At 36.3% G+C, this 16,297-nt stretch overlaps 1 protein-coding gene across 1 annotated transcript; it reads left to right on the forward strand.

The window, feature by feature from the left end:
* The first annotated feature begins 14,697 nt into the window (after window positions 1-14,697).
* On the forward strand, window positions 14,698-15,935 carry LOC149815734 (uncharacterized). Its single transcript, XM_089988637.1, has 2 exons — window positions 14,698-14,963; window positions 15,786-15,935. Exons 1-2 carry the CDS (start codon window positions 14,742-14,744, stop codon window positions 15,870-15,872), a joined length of 309 nt encoding a protein of 102 aa, XP_089844763.1. The 5' UTR covers window positions 14,698-14,741; the 3' UTR covers window positions 15,873-15,935.
* The last annotated feature ends 362 nt before the right edge of the window (window positions 15,936-16,297 follow it).

The raw sequence follows: 16,297 nt of genomic DNA on the forward strand, positions 1-16,297 counted from the left end.
CCGGATTAGACCATAAGAACCGGGACTGAACCTAAGACAAACTTACGATGTGTGGTTCAACGTATGTAGGCCCACACGATTTTCTAACAATCTTCCACTTGGGCCACATACGTAACCTAATAATCACACATTATAACCTTATGAGCTAAAAAATACTGTCTTATCAATTGATATCTCTACCAATCTGGTCAATTGATCATGTCAACATAGAACTAAAGCGGTCTTCATTACAAATAACGTAATTGGACCCATCAATGATCACGTATATTAACACAACCAAATGACATGGATCAAGTATGGATGTGAAGCATGAAAATTACATGCAATGTGATCAAACATGCCTATTTTCAACTGGTCCTACTGAAAACTTTAGTGAGATCACAACATAATGAGTACAAAATGCAACTGAAACTTTAACTTTATACCAAAGTGGCAAAAGAGAACTTTATTATATCATAGAATGACCAAATACAAACTCCTACTAAATCAACATATCATAAAATAATAAAACACCCATTCAAGTAGTATGCTCGTGAAAGACCTTGGGTGACAAACCTTTGATAAGCGGATCCGCAACCATGGAGTTTGTGCCAATATGTTCTATCGATATTTGACCATTCTACACTCTTTCTTTAACAACAAGGAACTTAATATTAATATGTTTTAACTTCGATAAGATCTTGTTGTTATTGGAATACAGCACTACTGAATTATTGTCACAAAATAACTTTAGCGGTCTTTCAACATTATACAAAATTCGCAGCCCAGTGACAAAATTATGCAGCCATATCACATGGTTGGATGCCTCATAACAAGCTACGAATTCTGCTGCAATGATGGAAGAAGCAATGAGTGTCTACTTGGCACTCTTCCACAAAAATAGCTCCCCCAACTAACAGAAAAATATAGCTTGATGTGGATCTGTGACTGTCTTGGCATCCCGCAAAGTCAAAATCAGAATACCCAATGATCTCCAACTGATCTGACTTCCTGTATGTGAGCATGTAACCTTTTATTTTTTGCAAATACCGCATAACCCGTTTGGTTGTTTTCCAATGATCCATAACTGGGTTACTAAGATATCTGCCTAACATCCCAACAATGTACGTTAAATCCAGATGTGTACACACCTAAGCATATATAAGACTCTCTACAGTAGATGCATAGAGAATTTGTTCCATAGCCTTAATTTCATACTGGTGTTTGGGGCACTGAGCGAGACTGAACTTGTCTCCTTTAGCAACGAGAGTATCCCCTGATTTGCAATCCTTTATGCCATACCTTTTCAGAATCTTTTTGATATAGCTCTTTTGTGATAATTCAAGAATACCTCGAGAACGGTCTTGATGTATTTGAATCTCTAATACAAAAGAGGCATCTCAAAGATCTTTCATTTCAAAATTTTTTGTCAGAAATCTCTTGGTTTTTTGCAGTATGCCTATATCATTACTGGCAAGCAATATGTCATCCACATACAAAACCAGAAAAATAAATTTACTACTATTGAACTTATGGTATATGCATTCATTAATCACATTCAACTCAAAACCAAACAAGATGACAACTTGATGAAATTTATGATACTACTAATGGGAAGCTTGCTTAAGTCCATAGATGGATTTCTTTAGTTTGCAAACCATCTTTTTGGCATCGTCTGAGATAAAATATTCTGGTTGGACCATCTATATTGTCTCATCAATGTCCCCATTAAGGAATACAATTTTAATATCCATCTGATGTAGCTTTAAGTCATAATGAGCTACAAGTGCCATCATAATCCTAAAAGAGTGTTTCGTAGAAACTAGAAAGAAAGTCTTTGCATAGTCAATGCCTTCTCTTTGAGTAAACCTTTAACACCCCGTTCTGGGACCTCAGGAGTCCGAGTTTGGTTGGTATTACTTTCCAAATAGAATAGTTCAAAGTTCACACAGAGAAACATGGCTAATTTTTTTTCTTTATTCTTATTTCAATAACTCACTTTCTTTACAATGTTTATCATTCATAACAAAAGAAAATAATAGATATATTATTGTTCAATGACATGAAAGTAAAACTACCAAATACTTTGTTGAAGAAGAAGTCGATCAAGTCCTGTCTGTGCTAGTGTGCCTGGAACCTACAGTTGTAATTAAATAAGGGGGGTGAGTCCACAACCCAGTAAAGAATAATTATAAGCAAATAAACACTTAACTTACAACTGTAGTGGACTCTAAGTTCCTAGTCTTAGTTTAATTTTTGACACACCATACAAGTTTGTATATTTTAATTAACCTTCATTAACTTTCCCAATACTCTCTCACAATCACACTATCACTAGGTCGACTTTACTGGTCATAGCCGTCTATGGGCATAGCAACCCTGTAGAACACCACAATTCTATACATTGGCCAGACAATGAACCATACACTCCCAGTGGTCCCTGAACCATCAGGCACTGCAGTGAAACCACCACGGGGACCTGTTATCATTGCAAAATTTTACTTTTGCAAGTCAAACTGACATTTGAAAAAGTTTTGAAAATAACTCGCCTCTGTTTTTAAAATGCAGGAAAATTTTGAAGAATGGGACTCGCCTGTCGGTACGAGGTTCAACCGTTCCTGGCGCCATAAGTAGAAGTAATCAAACAAAGGATCATTCACATGCTTTTCTTTTCTTAACTGTCTAAATTGATGTTCTATTCCCTAAATGCACAAAGAATCAAGCATCCGCTATGAATTTTGAAAAAATGCAGATTGAAAACATGATGTATGCTTCGAATATCTGAAAATATCTGGAAAAGAGGATACTTGGAAAATCATTTTCTAACTTGGAAAATATTCTTGAAGAAAGGGGAACTTTGGAAATCATGAATTGGACTATAAAAAATTGAAATATTTCTTAAAAAACCAAGGGTTTTGAGAAAATCAATTTTGAGGAAAACTGAGGTGACTGAGAAAATTGATTTTCCTGAGGTTGATTTGTGAAAATATGTCAAAAAGATGGGCGTGTGGCCCTATGAAACTCTTTTCATGATGCAATCTAACCTAGATAATGTATGAATGCAATTTGCAAAAATATTTTTTAAAGAATTTGAGAGAAATCATTTGTAAAAGGATTTTTTGTGCCTTATAGAATTTAGATGAAATAAATTTGCCATATATCCCTGACTATGGCCATGAATATGCATTGAATATATCTCATTTGATTCTAAGAAGAAAAAAAAAATACTTAGAAAAGTTTTGAAAATATGCTATGATTTCTTAAAATAGCCTAAGAGTGTAGGCCATTTGTGGCTTAGAAGATGGTGATAAATCTAGATATTGTTCGTATTTTGACTATAGCCACAAATACAAACTCAATCGGGTTTATTAACTCCTTAGAAGCGAGTGCACGTGCTATTTGTGTAGACCATTGTGTGTTTGAATATGCATAAATCATCATCCATCATACATTGACATTATTGGAAAAAATAAACTATATACAATACAACCCTAAACTAAGCAGAAAAGTAAATTCTTATTCTAAATTTGTAATTTATATCAATGATAAATTAAAAAAAAGAAAGAGACAATAAAGAAAAAGCTAATCTTGAACTTTTATGTAAAATTAGCAAACTTGTTAGTAGACAAATGTCGGCTTTTTGGGATTTATCCAACAACATTGGAAATTAAGGGATTTATCCGGATATAAGCCTTTTTTGAAGCTTTCATGGTATAAGAAAATCATGAATAAAGTATTGAGTGCATGTATGATTGAATATAATATGAAAATAAACTTTATTTGAAAGATTAAATTTCGAAATTGGAGTAAAATGACCAAAATACCCCTAAAAACAAGACTACGGCCTTGAAATTAGGGTTTTTCAAAACAAATTTGAGATATCTCTCATATGGGCATTCATAATTTGATAAAATTGATTTTAAAGGTGATTGACATGTTTGAGAACAGTTTTGAAGTATTGAAATAAAGAAATATTGCCCGAAATTAGAAATATTAAATAAAATGATGATTTTACCCTTGTTTAGGGTTTTTCAAGAACTAGTTTTGATAAAATGCATGCAAATCAACTTTAGAAAAATCTTAAAATTGGTTTGAAGACTTCTAATAGCTTTAGGAATATCCTAGAATCTAAAAATTATGAAGAAGTTTGATAAAAATTAGGAAAATAAGGTATTTTGCAAAATAACTTGATTTTTGACAAAAATCAAATAGATTGAAAAATTGGTTATGGTATTTTCGCCAAAAGGAATTAAAAAAAACTCAAATTGAGCGCAAATTAAGGCTAAAGATTCTAGACAAGTTTAGAAATCTAATGAAATTGATAGATTTGAAAAATATTTTATGAAACTTGACTCATGATAAAAACATTAGAGATGAAATATTTTGAAACAGTAAACAGGATTTTAAAACAATGTTTTGGTATTTTGGGTGTTTCAAGATCTAAGAGTATTCAATCTTTTCTAAACTTTTTGGGGAAAGATTCTAGACATCTCAAGGAACATACCAAAGTTCAGAGTGTTGAAAAATATCTTTTGGTTAGGGCTCAGTGACTTTGGGAAGTTGGGGTTTTTATTTTTGAAAACAGGCCTATTAGTCTTGGTTTTAAATCAGAAAAGGGGGTCAAACCGACTCCAAAAACACAACATTAGATCATGTTCTTAAATCATCTTGATGGTTCTTAAATGAAAAGCATACTAAAATCCAATACCAAGGGGGGCAGCAATGGCTAAAGTACTAACTAAAGCAATGAAAACTAATAAAAATAATGAAACAAGTTAGAAGAAACCTTACCTTGGGGGCTACAACAATGGAGGAGCTGATGGAGAAGGAAGAAGAATTGCTTGAGGGAGAGAGAAGGAGAGAGAGAGCTTGGGCTGGACGTTCAGCCCATGTGGGTATTTATAAGAAAAACTTAGGTTTTGTTTTAGAGAATTTCAACTTGGTTGGAACTCCTTTAATTAAAAAGGATAAACAAGAGGGGGTCGACCCCTTCTCTTGGAGAGTTTTAATAAAAAATTACTTTGACTAACCTAATTGATATCTAACCTAACTAGAGATCTAATAAATTCACCCTAATGTGATGCCACCTATATGGGCCTCATTTGGTTTTTCAAAACGATTTTAAAAGTAAAATAAAGGCTAAATAAAAAGAAGGTTATAAACTCAAAATCCTAAAGTAGCTAAGACTCTAAAAGAATTGGGTTTTTGACCTTTCTAACTTGAGCCTAACTAAAACCCTAAACTAACCTAAATACCCTCAAATGTGGCACCACCTATTGTGGGCCCCACATTTGATTTTTCAAAATGATTTTAAAACTTGAAAATAAAGGGATTAGAAATAAGGTTTTTAAAAAGGGTTTGAAACAAAAAATAAAAACCAGAGTTTTAAATCAACTAGAGTCCTAAATGAATTGAAAATCCCTTAAATGTGGTGTCACTCATGTGGGCCCCACATTCGGGTTTTGAAAATATTAAAATAAAGATTGGAAGTAGTTTTTAAAACAAAGTTAAAATCACTAGATAAAAATAAAAAATTCAAACAGAGTTCTAAACTAACTGAAACTCTAGATTAGAGTCCTAAACCGACTGAAACTCTGGGACAAAATCCTAAAAGTTTAAAATTTAATTTTTTGAAAGACAAATGAAGAAGTTTATGAAAGATTCTATCAAAAATGAAATTAGGGTTAGAGTCCTAAACCAACTGAAACTCTGGAACAAAGTCTTAATCTGACTAAAACTCTAAAATTTTGATTTTTTTTGAAAGATTTTAAAAGGTTTACTTAAAATAGGTAAAAATAGAAATGAAAGGTAGAGTCCTAATCCGACTAAAACTTCGGGATAGAGTCCTAGTCTGACTAAAACTCTAAAATTTTGGTCAAAATGAAAGAAATGAGCAAGGGGTAAGGCTACCTCTGATTTAAAACTAATAAAATGAAAGTTTAAAAATGTTTAAAAGGTAAAAAGACAGTCCTAAATTAACTAAAACTCTGAAATAACTGAAATTTGAGAAATCTAAATAAAAGAAATGATCCAAAAGTGACACCACCTAGATGGGTCTCATCCAAGAATTGGGATCAGTTAAAAAATGAGTTTAAAATGAATCCAGATCACTTTCTAAGGAAAATATTTTGAAATAAAGAAATATAAGATCCTGGGAGTTGACAAATGTCAAATATCGATCTAAAACTCAGGTTTTTGAAATTGATTCTGAAAGAAAAGTTTTAAAATTGAATCTACATTGAAGATTTTGAAAAACTAGAGTGCTGGATCTCGAGGATGACATGCAATGTGATAAAATGACATGAAATGATATGAAATGGTATGAAATGATAGGAAATGATATCAAATGACATGAAATAATATACAAAATGCAAACTCTGGATGAGGGATTTGAAGTCCCGGACCCCGACAGAGCCAAAAAATTGAACATTCTTGTTCGAGGACGAAAATTGATAATTGAATATCAGACCCGACATTGGATTCGATCCAAATGTAAATTGGGTCTCGGATATGACTAAGATTTTTAGGAAAGAAACTAATCTGAGCTCTGATTATTGGTAGTACCAGCTGGGGGAATGATAAAATAAAGTTTCAGATAACATGATCCGAGAAATGATTTTGCCCCTACAAGGCACGAAGTGACACTGAAAATGAGGTTTCAACAGGTTTCAACTGATTTACACTGAATCTTAGGGTTTTTAAACTCAGATGAACTAACAAGGCACTGACTCGACAGAAGTCTTATGTTGGATGATCGAGAAATGGTATAATTCTTAGAGAAATGGTGAGAAATGCACACTAGAGTGAAGTGGACTACAGAAATGCACTGGGTTTGAGCTAGAATAAAGATCAATAATACTGAGATAAACTAAATTTGAAGCTCAAACACTAGCTCAACTGACTGGACTCAGCTCAATTTCAGCTAAAATGAGGTGAAATGGGCTAAAATGGACTCCTAGACTGTGGGAAATAGAATTAAACTGGATCTGAGCCACTTAACTTCTGGTGAGCTCAGGTTAGACTCAGGGGGATAGGGTCGACTGGGATTAACTGACTTAGAGACAATTGGCTACAATTCGAGCTAAAATTGGGTTCATTTATGAGAAAATGAACCAATTTTAACTGAAATGGACAGAAATGAATAAGATTTGCTCATCGTGAGCTCATGTGAGCTAAAAATGACAAACATTCTAATTGTTCTAAACTTAAAAATGAGCTTGGTCGACTCTGACTGGCAGGAATCTAAGGTGATCTAGGGGTAAAATAATAATTTTTTTAATAAAAAGGGGTGAAATAATACCTAAACTCAAATCAACCTAGGGCTAGACTCCTACACTGACCTACAGGGGGTTGGTATCTGCTAAAAGGGGGGTGTTTGAAAATGTATGAGAAAAATTTGGGGTATTTACAGGATCCCATCGGTAGCTAGCCGGGAGGTCAGGCTCTCAATCTCGATATGGTTCATGCTACATCCTAACCATGATGATTATCAATCATACATGGTTTTTCAGAGTTCCAACCCAGTGTGAGTGTAACCCTAAGTCATAACTAAGTTGAACACATTAAACCATATTCTCAAAGCTTGTACTTGACTTGTTCTCTTACGAGTGAGGTCATAACTTGATCACGATGAATCTCACTCTTTAATCTCATTATGACATTATGACTCACACCATCTCTCACTAAGCATACAACGATATAGTGTCTCTATATCGTTAAATCACCGATGACCCACTCTCTGTGGTGGTTGCACTATGGCCATGAACTAGGTAGCTCTTCCCACCGGTCACCACTTCTGAGATTTAAGGGGTTATGCATGTTGATCTCAATATATCCATTCACACACCATGAATAGAATAAATGGGACTCCAACATAATCTCATTACAATGCATGTTATCTATAATCACACAGACATGCTATCACTACAAAAAAATAGTTGATTAGCGACGGAATTTAGCGACGGAGTTATATCGTCGCTACTTAGCGACAGATTAACGAGAGAAATGAATCCATCGCTATATTTGTAGAATTTTACGAAACTAGCGACAGATTTTATTCCCTCGCAAAATCCGTCGCTAAGTAGCGACGGATTTTGCGAGAGAATGTTTTGTCGCAATAAATACGACAGTTAGCGACGGAATTGCGACGGCTAAGATTCCGTCGCAACATAGCGACGGCCTAGGCGACGAAATATTTTCTGTCGCCTTTTTTGTTTTTTGAATTACGATGGCTTAGCGACGGAATTAATCCGTCGCTAAGCCGTCGCTATATGTCGCATTACCCCTAATCCCAGCCCTCTTTTTCCTTTCTCCTTTCGCTGCTCCCGCCCGCCGCCCTCTCCCTCCTGCCGCCCTCTTCCTTCCGTCAACCTTCCGCTGCCGCCGTCGCTGCCCGGAGCAACCGCAGGTACGTAAATGGATTGGAGGTCGACCCCCTGCTTTTTCCGGCAGGGGGTCGACTCTGCCAGGCGGTCGACCCCCTGCGTTTTCCGGCAGGGGGTCGACTCTGCCAGGCGGTCGACCCCGGTAGGTGGTCGACCCTCTGCCGTGTCCGGCCGGGGGTCAACCCTGGTAGGGGGTCGACCCCCTGCCGTGTCCGGCCGGGGGGGGGGGGGGTCGACCCCCCGCCATGTCCGGCCGGGGGTCGACCCCCCGCCGTGTCCGGCAGGGGGTCAACCCCGGCAGGGGGTCAACCCCTTTTGATGTCCGGCAGGGGGTCAACCCCCTGCCTTGTCCGGCCGGGGTCGACCCCCTTGCCGTCTCCGGCCAGGGGTCAACCCCCTGCCTTGTCCGGCAGGGGGTCAACCCCTTTTGATGTCCGGCCGGGGGTCGACCCCCTGCCGTGTCCGGCCGGGGGTCGACCCCCTGGTTTCTTGCTCTTTTTTTTCTTTTTTCAGAAATTAGGGTTTTTATTTTATTTTTATTGTTTAGTTTTCTTTGATTTTCATTGATTAGGATTTTTTATTTTGATTTTCATTTATTAAGCAATTGAATCAAATTTCTTAAATTAAGGCTATTTGTAGTTAATTTAATTAGGGTTTTTTATTTGATTTTGTTTTTTTAGGGCTTTGAATCAAAATTTAAAAATTAGGGCATTTTATAGTTAATTTGATTAGGGTTTTCTTGGATTTGATTAGAGCTTTTATTTTTATTTTCTATGATTAGGGATTTGAATCATAATTTTTTTAATTAAGGATTTTTAGTTAATTTGGTTAGGACTTTAAATCAAAAATTTTTAATTAAGGCTTTTATAGTTAATTTGATTAGGTTTTTTTTATTTATTTAGAGTTTTTATTTTTATTTTCTATAATTAGGGATTTAAATCACATTTTTTTAATTAATACTTTTTAGTTAATTTGATTAAGGATTTTTTTGTATTTGATTTGGGCAGGTTTTTTCCTTGTTTGATTAAGGTTTAAATTGTGGCTTTTTTATTTAATTTTATGGTTTATTTTTCTTATAGTTTATGATGTTTTGGTTTATTTATAATTTATTTTCTTGTATTTTAAGGTTTTATGATTTAATATGGTCGAATAATTTCATGGTGACTTCATTTTAAAACATCATTTTTTTTTGCAGATTTCTCAACAGAACTTGCTTGTGCCCCGCCACCCGTGGTAAGTAAGTGACAAAAACAATGCAAATCGGGTAAATACCCGTGGTGAGTAAGTGATGCAAGCGCATCACATGTTATTTAATTTATTGAATATAACACTTTATTGTTCACACACTCACTTAGTTGTTGATATCTATGACTACTTTGTTGGAGTTCGGAGATCATGCTGAGCATGATTTTAATGTATGAATATGGAAGTGTTCTTATTTTTGGAGTACGGAGTCCATGCTATGCATGGTAGTAGTTAGTGGGATATTGAAGTGTGTTTGCTGCAGGTACATGTTTGATATTTGTTTGATATGAATTATTTCGATGTATTGCAATGTTTGATGTGATTGTATCCATGCTTACATGTAGTTACTTTCAATTTGATTATGTCTTCCATGTGAAATTGTATACTGAAAGCATGCTTCAAATGAATGTATCGTGTCATGAATAGTTTGCACATGAAAATATTAAGTTATCAATGCATGCATCATAATTCTTGTGATTGTATGACATCATATATTGCATGATAAATTTGATATTTTCTTCATCATAGTATTCTGATGGTTCTCTTTTAACTGGTTAGGATACTATTCGTAACATCATACGACAGAATGACTGCAAACCGTGAATGGATGTACCGTAGGATAGTAGACAATGAGTTATCGCATGAATATATGGATGGTGTCGACAGTTTTATTGAATTTGCAACGGCAAGTGTCAGTACGGTAGATCCCACAGGTCGGATTAGGTGTCCCTGCAAGATTTGTAAGAATAATCGATTTGTAGAACCTCATGGCGTTAGACATCACCTATACAGGAAGGGTTTTGTGAGTGATTATCAGAACTGGACGTTTCATGGAGAAGAATTTAGAAACGATTTTGATGCACGGGTGAATGTGGTGCACGATAATCCATATACGAATTTGATATTTGATGCTGCAGGAACAGAACTGGGTTCTGCTATGAGTTCTAGTGATGTAAGAACTGTCGTAGATGAAGAATCACCAAACGATGCAGCTAGTAGATTTTATGATTTACTTAGAGATGCTGATGAGCCACTTTGGAACGGTTGTGAGAGTCACACTATCTTGTCTGCAGTTCTTCAACTAATGAATTTGAAGTCCGAGTATAATTTGAGTCAATCATGTTTTGACCGTTTGTGCATGATTGTGAAGAGTATGTTGCCTAAAGATGAGAAATTGCCACAAAATTTCTATCGTGCGAAAGTTATGGTCAACGCTCTAGGTATGGGTTACAAAAAGATTGATGCTTGTCCAAATCACTGCATGTTGTATTTCAAGGAGCAGGAAAACGACATATCATGCCCGTCATGTGGGCATCCTCGGTTCAAGCCAAAGACAAGAGGCAATGGTAGCACGAGATCAAAGGAAGTTTCATACAAGTCGCTCCGCTACTTTCCTATCACTCCTAGATTGCAGCGATTGTATATGTCTTCAAAGACAGCTAAACACATGAGATAGCATGCAAATAAAGTTCGACACGATGAAAACAAGATCACGCATCCTGTTGACGCTGAAGCTTGGAAGCACTTTGATCGTACTCATCAGAACTTCGCAATGGAAGTGCGAAATGTTAGACTCGGTCTATGTACAGATGGATTTAATCCATTTGGGGGTAGATCAACTCCATACTCATGCTGGCCAGTATTTGTAACTCCATACAACCTTCCACCAAGCTTGTGTATGAAACGTCCAAATCTTTTCTTGTCTCTGTTGATCCCTGGTCCGACCTCACCTGGCCAAAATCTTGATGTATATCTAAGGCCATTGATTGATGAATTAAAAGTACTGTGGGATGACGGTGTTACCACGTATGATGCCCACAAAAAACAAAATTTCAACATGAAGGCCGCTGTTCTATGGACAATCAGTGACTTCCCTGCATATGGTATGTTATCTGGTTGGAGCACACATGGGAGGTTGGCTTGTCCGTACTGCATGGAGGATTCCAAAGCTTTTAGATTGAGGCATGGAAGGAAGCCTTGCTGGTTTGATTGCCATCGTCGATTTCTACCCAGCGATCATCCGTTCCGACGTCAAAAGAATGCATTTACAGCAGGCACAACTGAAATGGAAGGTCCATCCTCAAGATTGTCTGGCATAGAGATTTTAAGAAGATTGCGATACTTTCCAGATGTATTAACAGATGCCCGCAGTCCTACACCCTTCCGTGGATTTGGGAAGGAACACAATTGGACGAAAAAATCTATTTTTTGGGAACTACCGTATTGGCCGACCCTATTGATACGACATAATTTGGATGTGATGCATGTAGAGAAAAATGTGTTTGATAATGTGTTCAATACAGTAATGAATATTAAAGGAAAAACGAAGGATAATCCGAAGGCCCGTATGGATTTAAAATTAATATGTAAAAGACCAGAATTGGAACTCAAAGAGTATAATGGCAAAGTACTGAAACCAAAGGCGAAGTACGTGCTCGGACCTGATCAAACAAAACATGTATGTCAATGGTTGAGACAACTGAGATTTCCAGATGGATATGTCTCTAACATTGCTCGGGCTGTGAAGATTGACGATGGACAGTTATATGGGTTGAAGAGCCATGATTGTCATATCTTTATGCAACGATTGATACCCCTAGCATTCCATGATATGTTAGACAAACCTATATGGGGGGTATTGTCTGAGTTGAGCGGATTTTTCAGAACATTGTGCGCATCGGAGGTCATTGTATCAGATGTAAAGAATCTCGAGGACTCTGTCATCACCACTGTTTGTCTGTTAGAAAAGATATTTACGCCAGCATTTTTCGATGTTATGGAACATTTGATCATACATCTGCCATATGAACTAAGGGTTGGTGGCCCTGTGCAATATCGATGGATGTACCCATTTGAAAGGTATATGTTTTTTTATATTGGCGTGTGTGTCAAGGGCAGCAGCTACGGTGAAAATGAACATGATTACTACGGTGTTATAGAGGAAATAATGGAGTTGACTTACTTAGGCATGAATAACAGGGTTACGGTATTCAAGTGTCATTGGTTTGATCCAACTGCAACAAGACTCGACAAAGCTTCAGGCATTGTGGAGGTGAATCATAAATCCAGGTTTGGAACATATGAACCATTCATATTAGCCTCGCAAGCTCAACAAGTTTATTATACTTCATATCCGAGTATAAAAAAGTCAGATAGAAATGAATGGTGGGCAGTTTGCAAGGTGAAATCCAAACTATACCCCGAGTATGATCAGTTACAAGAAGATGAGTTAGCTGAAGACAGTGATTACTATCAATCAGATGATGTCTGTGACTTCGCTTATGGTCACGATGTTGCGCATGATATGCATGTCATATCTCCATTGGCTGATGAAACATTCATAGAGGAATGTGATCCAAATGATGTACCAAGTGGATGGGCAAACAATGAAGAAGAAGAAGAAGAAGAAGAAGAAGAAGAAGAAGAAGAAGAAGAAGAAGAAGAAGAAAGTCAAACTAGTGACGAGGAAGAATTCTCAAGCTAGTGAAAAAAATCTTATACTACAAACCTCTATTTAAATGCATTGTAATACTTGATGTGAGTTGTATTGCAATACTTGGTGTGAATGATTAAAAATTTTATTTCAATGTATTGTAATACTTGATACGAATGATTCGAATGCATTGTAATTTATCTGAATGTATTATAATTTATGCAATTAACGAATGATTTGAATTAGTGCAATACTTGATGTCAATGATTTGAATTATTTGAATGCATTGCAATGCTTGATGTGAATGACTTGAATGCATTGTAATACTTGATGTGAATTATTTGAATGTATTGTATGACATATGTTATTTGTTAGAATATGGTTCGTGGAGGTTATAGTGGTCGCTCATCCAGTAGTAGCCAGGCTCAACCTTCATCTTCACGGGCTCCTGTGATAGGTATATCATATAACTAATTAGATGCTTGATTAGTTCAAATGCACATTCTGAGAACTTGGTGTGTATTTTTTTACAGATGATGTTGCGCCTGTATACGACCCACCTACACCAGTTGATCGCACAAGTCAACAGCCAACACAGGAAACAGGGTCTTCACAGGCTGGCACAAGAAGACTCATTCGAATAGTGTATATCGATAATCGACCGTAAGTATTTTGTTTTCAATTATTGCATATCTTTTAAATATTTTATATTGATATTTACTGTGTAACAATTCATGTGCAGCACGAGGTTTGAGCCACAAGAAGTAGTACGGGAGATTAGGAATTCACTTCTTCAACATCTACCAGGACCAGTTGCTCAATGGAAAGAGTACCCAAAGGAGGTATTAGACAGATTGTGGTCCTCATTCATGGTATACAGTTGTTCCTCATAGTTAATGTGTTTCATATTTAATTTATTTAAGCAATGTCTACTAACTTTCTGAAAATATTTGTAGGCTTCGAATCGCTTTGCAACTACGGTGGAAGAAAATGATGCAAGGAAGGTGTGGCAGAAGGTGGCTGCCAATCGATTTGCAGACATGCTGCACACTATGAAGACTGCAGCAAAAAAAGCATCTGGCGTAGTAGATGATCCATTACTGTGGAAGGGCCATGGTCCTATTACTATCAGGAGAGATTACTGGGATGAAATGTGCGATATGTGGGCGGGAGATGCATTTAAAAATCGCTCTGCGAAGGCTTCACAAAATCGATCGAAGATGCCCGAAGCCCATCTACACACAGGTGGATCTAAGACATTTGGGAGCCACCTAAAGAAAATGGTAACTCATCAATATATAATATTAATTTTATAAGTATAGTTGCAAATTTGTGTACTAAATCTTTTGTCATTTAACTTCGCAGGAAGCAGAAAAAGGAGGCAGTGTACCATATAAGGATGTGTTTGTAGAAACACATAAACGGAAGACCACGGGAGTCTTCGTATCAGAGAAGGCGAGAACGACAACGGTATTTATTAATTCTATTAATAATCATTGCAATATATATGCAAGTCATCATAATGTTATCATTAATTATTAATGAATACTTTAAACATTATTTTGTAGGAGGCATATGAGCAACAAATGGTAGAGCGATATGGTGAAGACGCTACTCAGCATCCATCATTTGATCCTACAGCATGGGTGACTGCAGCAGGTGAACCCAAAAAAGGTCGCGTGTTCGGGTTTGGGAGTAATATGAACACTTCACCAGTTATTGGTTCTTCCAGTTACGGCTCACCAACTTCTTGCGCCGACATAAGCTCCAAGCAGCCGACTATTCTTTCCGGTGATGATGTACGCGAGATCATTAATGAATCACTGAATAACTACTTCCAATACACCGTCGCCCCCTTTCTCCAAAATGAGATCAAGGCCGCTGTTCATGATAGGGGATCTTCGATTCCAGGTCCCTCTCAGGTATAATCACATATATAGTTTTTTTGACTATCTTAAAGCACATCTGAGCATGGTAGAATCACATATAGAGTTTTTCTAGATGCCTTAGAACACATATGAACATGCTATAATCACATATTCAATTTTTTTACTGCCTTAGCACACATATGAGCATGATAGAATCACATATATATATATTTAACTTTTTGTCTGTCTTAGAGCACATATGAGCATGATAGAATCACATATAAAGTTTTTTTGATTGCATTAGAACACATAAGCATGCTATAATCACATATTCAGTTTTTTTACTGCCTAAGAACACATATGAGCATATTATAATCACATATTCTGTTTTTTGACTGCCTTAGCACACATATGAACATGCTATAATAACATATAGAGTTTTTTAACTGCCTTAGAACACATATGAACATGTTATATATCATTTATGATAGAATCACATATAAAATTTTTGGCTTTGCCTGCCTTAGAGCACATATGAGCATGCTATATTCACATATTCAATTTTTTTACTGCCTTAGCACACATACGAGCATGATCGAATCACATATATAGTTTTTTGCTTGCCTTAAAGCACATCTGAGCATGGTAGAATCACATATAGAGTTTTTTTATATGCCTTAGAACACATATGAACATGCTATAATCACATATTCAATTTTTTGACTGCCTTAACACACATATGAGCATGATAGAATCACATATAGAGTTTTTTTATTGCCTTAGATCACACATGAGCACATGATAGAATCACATATAGTGTGTAATTTATTTCATTATATTTTGTTTATCAATACTGACTGTTCTTTTCTTGTGTAGGCTGCTAGCGATAATCAGGGTAGTGGAGCTGAAGGGACAGATAAAGACAATGAACAAGAAGACGCACAAAATCTTGGCGATGATTAGAGGACTGTGTTGAAGAAGTTCTATTTTTTTTATTTTTCCTAATTGTAATTGTTGAATTGTAAATAATTAAACTTCTTAGTTTTAAGGTGGAACAATTAATTATTATAGATACTTGTTATATGAATTTTTTTGTGTGGTTTGTTTTTTATTTACAGGAAATATAAATTGTACAGGAAATATAAATTGTACAGTTCTCCGTAATTAATTTTTAAATAAATTTTTTTTGATTTTTTTTCGTTTTTGCGACGGATTAGCGACGGATGATTCCGTCGCTATTCATATTAATCTAGCGACGGCTTAGCGACGGAATTAAATCCGTCGCCACGCCGTGGTCGCCGTTTAGTACCGGCGGATTGGCGACGGAATATAGCGCTCGTTATTCCGTCGCAATTAGCGACGGACTTGGCGACGGAATAATTCCGTCG

Source organism: Nuphar pumila, chromosome 15, assembly GCF_984573655.1.
Source record: "Nuphar pumila chromosome 15, dmNupPumi1.hap1.1, whole genome shotgun sequence".
NCBI lineage: Eukaryota > Viridiplantae > Streptophyta > Magnoliopsida > Nymphaeales > Nymphaeaceae > Nuphar > Nuphar pumila.